Source organism: Silurus aristotelis (genome assembly GCF_946808225.1).
Source record: "Silurus aristotelis genome assembly, chromosome: 13".
Lineage (NCBI taxonomy): Eukaryota > Metazoa > Chordata > Actinopteri > Siluriformes > Siluridae > Silurus > Silurus aristotelis.
Window position 1 is genome coordinate 10,701,231 of NC_139586.1, and position 6,000 is coordinate 10,707,230.

General features: G+C 37.2%; 1 protein-coding gene across 4 annotated transcripts in view; it reads left to right on the forward strand.

Moving 5' to 3' along the window:
- arid3a (AT-rich interactive domain 3A) overlaps positions 1-5,527 on the forward strand; it is a 33,793-nt gene extending 28,266 nt beyond the window's left edge. For all 4 annotated transcript variants that reach the window (XM_083558540.1, XM_083558543.1, XM_083558541.1 and 1 more), the window contains 4 exons: positions 658-905; positions 1,644-1,916; positions 4,484-4,573; positions 5,097-5,527. In XM_083558540.1, the coding sequence (XP_083414666.1) occupies positions 658-905; positions 1,644-1,916; positions 4,484-4,573; positions 5,097-5,233 (748 nt within the window). In that variant the 3' untranslated portion in view covers positions 5,234-5,527. The remainder of the gene's footprint in view (positions 1-657; positions 906-1,643; positions 1,917-4,483; positions 4,574-5,096) is intronic.
- The last annotated feature ends 473 nt before the right edge of the window (positions 5,528-6,000 follow it).

Genomic DNA, 6,000 nt, shown 5'->3' on the forward strand with positions numbered 1-6,000 from the left:
AAGTGACAAACAAACCCTTTTCCTGTCTGAGACAAGCTAGCTAGCTTAGGGGAATTTGAAATCTGATTCGTTAAAGAAACAGACCCATTGCTAATATAGTCTAAGGTACATTGGCCAGCACTACTGATTGTGAAGGCCCTGGGCAGATTAAATTGACATGGCAGCACATAGAGGCTGAAATCTGATTGGACAAAAAATCTAACATCCACAGACACGTCCTGGAAGCAGTGCAGCCGAGAGAAACGCTACGAAATGAAGAGAATAAACTGTTGGGAATAAGTTTATACAATTTCATAGAACAAATATTCGAATTTAGGTTGTAAATGTAGATTAATGCTTCTGATAGTGTTTAGGCCAGCAGAGAAGGCTTTGCTGGCCCTGACGGCCCACCACTTCAAGCTGCTATTATACCAATTGTAATGAATTAGAACAAGTGCCTGGGATTAAACTACTGTCAGTGTAGTGCTCTTTTAAAAAGAAAAAAAGAAAAAAAAAAAAAAAAAGAATTCACAGTGTTCTGACTATTTTATTATATCACACCATTCAGCCTACTGCATTAAGTGGTGGTGCAGGTATCCTGAGGTGGTTTATTAGCTGTTCTTTTCGACATTGGAATTTCTAAACCCCTCTCTCTTTTTTTTTTTTTTTTTTTTAAAGATACATGAAGTACCTTTATCCGTATGAATGTGAAAAGCGGGGTCTTAGCAACCCCAATGAGCTGCAGGCTGCGATAGACAGTAACCGGCGGGAGGGGCGGCGCCAGGCTTTCGGCAGCTCCCTTTTCTCCTACTCGCCCAACGGGGCTCCCACAATGCTCTCCTCTCCTAAAATCTCTATACCCAGCATTGGCATGGCTGTGGGCACCAGCGATACCCCACTTTCATCCGTTCAAAAGGTCAAGAAGGGTAAGAAGTCTTAAATGTTTACATTCGCGTATACTGGTATGTATGTATGAATGTATGTATGTATGTACCGTATTTTTCGAACTATAAGCCGCTACTTTTTTCCCACGCTTTGAACCCCGCGGCTTAAACAATAAAGCAGCTAATTTATGGATTTTTCCCGGTTTCACAAACTTCAAGCCAAAAAACTGAGCCCGTAACATTAGACCAATGAAATTGCCGAACGGGTTCAGGTTAACCAATGAAACTCTTTATATTAAATCAGATGCGCTCCCATTAACTCGGACCGCACCACATCATATATATATATATATATATATATATATATATATATATATATATATATATATATATATATATATATATATATATATATATACACACACGTGTGTGTGTGTGTGTGTGTGTGTGTGTGTGTATGTATGTGTGTGTGTATATATATATATATATATATATATATATATATATATATATATATATATATATATATATATATGTATGTATATATATGTATATATATATATATATATATATATATATATATCGCGCACACACTTTTTTTTTTTTTTTTTTTTTTATATTACTAAAAAGCACTAAAGAAATTCTGGCTTGCACAATTATAGTTTTTCCATCCGAAATAAGGCTTTTTTTCAGTCATAACCCTAACCCTAAATCCAAACCCCTTCTTTTGACTGCTCTTTATCAGTCTTACCTCACTTGGTACTCCTTTTCTTTACGTAGAAGATGATGCTAGTGCACAGTCCGGGAGACTGCCCGGCAACCTGGCCGCTCAGTCTGTGGCAGCAGCTCAGGCAGTGGCGGTGCAGGCAGCCATGGCGGCTCAGGTTGCAGCACTCGAGCAGCTGAGGGAAAAGCTGGAATCCGGCGAGCCACCCGAAAAGAAGATGGCACTTCCTACAGAGGACCACCAGCGGCTCCTGCAGAGGGCACTACAGCAGAACCTGCTAGCCATGAGCACCCAGATGCCCATGAACATCCGTATCAACAGTCAAGGTAACAAGGTTTGAGATGTGTCTACTACCAAGTGTATGAAAAGAGTTTGATAGAGGGTGAGACGAGAATCTCAATTCTACACGAGCAAGACTGTTATTTTGGCTGTATGTTTTGTGTCTTGTTGAGCCATCTGTCTTCTGTTACATGAACATGCATCTTTCCATACAGATAAACAACTTGTATCATGATGTTTTCACCCCTGAACTTTACTGTGGGTATGGTGTTCCTGGTGTTATACTACCAGGACTTATTTCTAACAGCGTGACAGTGTGATTTATCGCCAAACAATTCTATACATGTACTTTCGGATCACAATTTTTCTTCAGGCTTTGTGGACATCACCAAATGTATATGATACAGCAAGTAATTTATTGCCTATTGCCATTCATCAACATACACGAGCAAATAAAAAGAAAATCAGCTTTTGTGCATCCGGTGTAAATGTTTAGTTCTGTTTGGTTTGCACAAACATCCTGGTTCATTTACACAATTGATTAATTCGGGGAAAACCTGCCATTTTTTTTCTTGCTTTTTTTTTTTTCTTTTTCTTTGTATAATTTCCCAAGCATGAAAATGAGGTATGAAGTATTTGGACACTTTTATTTGATGTTTGGTCCACTTCAAATCTGCATGCACACACACAAACTCATTCATCAATCTTTGAGTTTTACACACAACTTTGAGATTGATGAATGAGGCTCAGTGTGTGCATGTGAATTAAAATACAAATAGTGTCCAAATACTTCATACCTCATTTTCATGCTTGGGAAATTATACTGTAAAAAAAAAACAAAAAAAACACAAAAGCAAGAAAAAATGCCAGGTTTTCCCCGAATTAATCAGTTTGGGGGAAACCTTACTGTGAATTTTCCTACAATGATTTGTTGTGGTATTGTGTCTTGATGTAATCTCCAGCCTTTTTACTGAACTTCATTTCCTGCTTTAGTATCTTGTTGTAGTGAAACTCAGACCTTCCCTGGCTTTCATTTACAAGTATCATCACAGAATAGTAATGAAATGAGTCATACAACTCATTTATTTTCTCGCTTTGGGTTAAGATGCATACATTTATTTCTATTCTTGGTTTTCAATGTTTTCATTGTCACTGGCCTGAAATTTCCCTCTGCTATACAGTCAGTATGATCAAAGAAATGGATTAGGGGAAAAACTGTTCTCTGAGTAGTTTTCCTATGCTAAGCAAAAGTCTGAAGTAATGTTCGAATGTGTGTGAGGGAAAATATGAAAAAAAAAAAAAAGAAAAGGTGCTGGCCCCTTATTCACCCGAACTCGTGCGTCTTCACTTTGTGGTGGTGGGGAAAACACCCTTTCTGACAAACAGAAATAAAGTGCTATGTTGTAATCCGAATGAACTGATTCGGTTACGTGTGGTTTTCTCCAACAAAATTCATAGTAAACATGAGATCATTTTAGTCTCCTGCCCATGCCCCACTACCCATTTTCATACATGGGTTTGTCTGGGCTCTCCAGGTACCACATACATTTACATAGATTCATTGTTGTATTGCATTTTGGTTGAACGAGTGTGTGATGGGACTGGTGGCCAAGAGGAACAGAATGTACATCCAAAATTATTCTAAAGCAGGAGAAAGCTTTTACTGACGATTCATGTCCAAAACATCAGAGTCTAACGAACATTCATATGACTATAAGTCGATATTCATTCAGTCTCATGGACTAGATGTGAATTATAAATAAATAATCCTTACAAAAAAATGTTCTACAAAAAAAAAAAAAAAGAAAGACTTTTGATTCTTTTTTTGGACTCGCCATTGTCTCTTAACTTCAGTTTTCTTTTTTTTTTTTTTATAACTACTGTTGTGACTACAGGAGATCTTCAGGGAGTGGCAGTTATCAGTCACATGGTGTATATGTGTGTGAGGGGAGACAAATCATTCTGTACTGTAAACAGCAACATACTAAGTTTAAACAATTAACGTTTACATAATTTCTCTCATATTTGAGAAAAGCTTTTCCAAATTAATAAAATAATAAATAAATAAAAAGATTAGCCCTAACGACACACTTTTTTCCTAAAAATTGTCAGGGTTGAAATGAATTTAATGTACAAGTGATGAGTCGATGATTTTATGTAAGCCAAAAATGATAATGGATTAGGGTAGCGGTCCCCAACCTATTTTGCTCCATGGACCGGATTAATGTCGGACAATATTTTCACAGACCAGCTTTTAAGGTGTGGCGGATTTACAACAAAATAAAATAATACGACCGGCAATACAAATCGGTATTTTCTAAATATAATAATACTTGGGGGTTTCAGTTTAGCGGTAATGTATTACGTGTTAGTGGCCGGAGCAGCCCCTTTAAGAAGGTAGCGTGTAGGTAAAACATGTGACCGAGGCATCATGAAGGTGAGAAAATCCAATTATTTTCCAAAATAAAACATTGTTCAGAATCAGATAATAAATAAAACAGAAATAATGTAAGTTATGTATTGTTTCTGTGCGGTTCGGTACCAATTGACCCCAGGGGTTGGGGACCACTGGTGTAGGAAATGCCTTTGATTGGACTGTTTTCTTCCCTTTCAGAAAGCAGACCAGATTCTGCCCTCAACCTCACCATGAATGGCCTGAATAGCATCAGCATGTCAGTGGAACTCAATGGTGTCGTCTATACTGGTGAGTAGCAGATGCAAAATTTGCACGTTGTGTCTAAATTCAGTGCTCATTTAGAGCCTATTTTATACTTCTTGTAATAACTTCTAGTAATTTTGGCATATAGTGTTGCACGTGAATTTTTTTATTTTATTTTTTTTGCAAATTGGAAGTCATTTAGCCTAATTGCACTGGAGCCAAAAAAAACTGGAGCCTATATGGACAAAAATGTGTGGACCTGATCACAAGATTCGTATGTACGGAGTGTGGTTGTGGAGAGGCCTGGGCTGCAGTCCAATATAATGTTACCATATCCAAAGACATCCTATAAAACTGTGTTTACAACTTTGGCAACATTTTGGGGAAGAAACCACCACATGGCTGAAAAAGTCAGTTGTCCCAATACATTTGTCCATATAGTGTAGCTCTAAATCTTATTCGTTTGACATTCAAACAGATCTCGTCATATAGAGCAATGGACAGGCCTCTTTTCAATATATGAATGAAAAGCTTGCATTTTTTTGTTTTGTTTTGTTTTTTCTCGCAGGTATGCTTTTTGCTCAAGCTACCGGTTTAAACTCCTCAGGAGCAGCTAACAAGCCGGCTGGAGATCGTAGTACCTCTCAGCAGCTTCCTTCTTCTCAGACATCTACCTCATCCAGCTCCACCAACCCGTCACCCTAAACACGTCACAACCTCCCTGTCACAAAGCTAGCTAAAGCCAAATATCAACCTCTTTTTTTTTTAAGAGCCTATGCCAAAAAGGAAAAAAAAAAAAAACCTAGCAGGAATAAGCAAGTTTCCAGACCACTTGACATACACTATCTCAGGTTCTCACTTTTTTATTCACTCTTTTGTTCAGTAGCCAAAATGAACTAAAAGATTACAGCAACAAAAGAGTCGATGGTTAATATAGACCTATATTCTCTCTCTCTCTCTCTCTCTCTCTCTCTCTCTCTCTCTCTCTCTCTCTCTCTCTCTCTCATTCATATATATATATATATATATATATATATATATATATATATATATATATATATATATATATATATATATATATGCTTATGCAAAGCCTGTGAATAATTTATTTCTTGGAAGAAGTAGAGCAGAAATAAAGAAGATTCTAGAAATGGTAGCACACTGTTTACACACTTTACACATTTACTGACTGACGACGAAGCTTCTTGAAAAAGAAAACATTTTTATGAATGCAGTTGCATCATGAGTGTTATAAAAAGCCGTAATGCAAATAAGGTTCTAAACTATACATGAACAGTCCATGTATATCTACAGTGCCTTGTCAAACATCTCTTCAACTTCAGTTTCCATCTCTACTTTCATTTTAAATTTTTTCTCTTTGTTAATCGTTTGGTGGCATGAGCCACGATAGACTCACTGAACCCCAACGATGACGACGAATGTGTGCAACTATCACGCCTGGTTTCTGATAG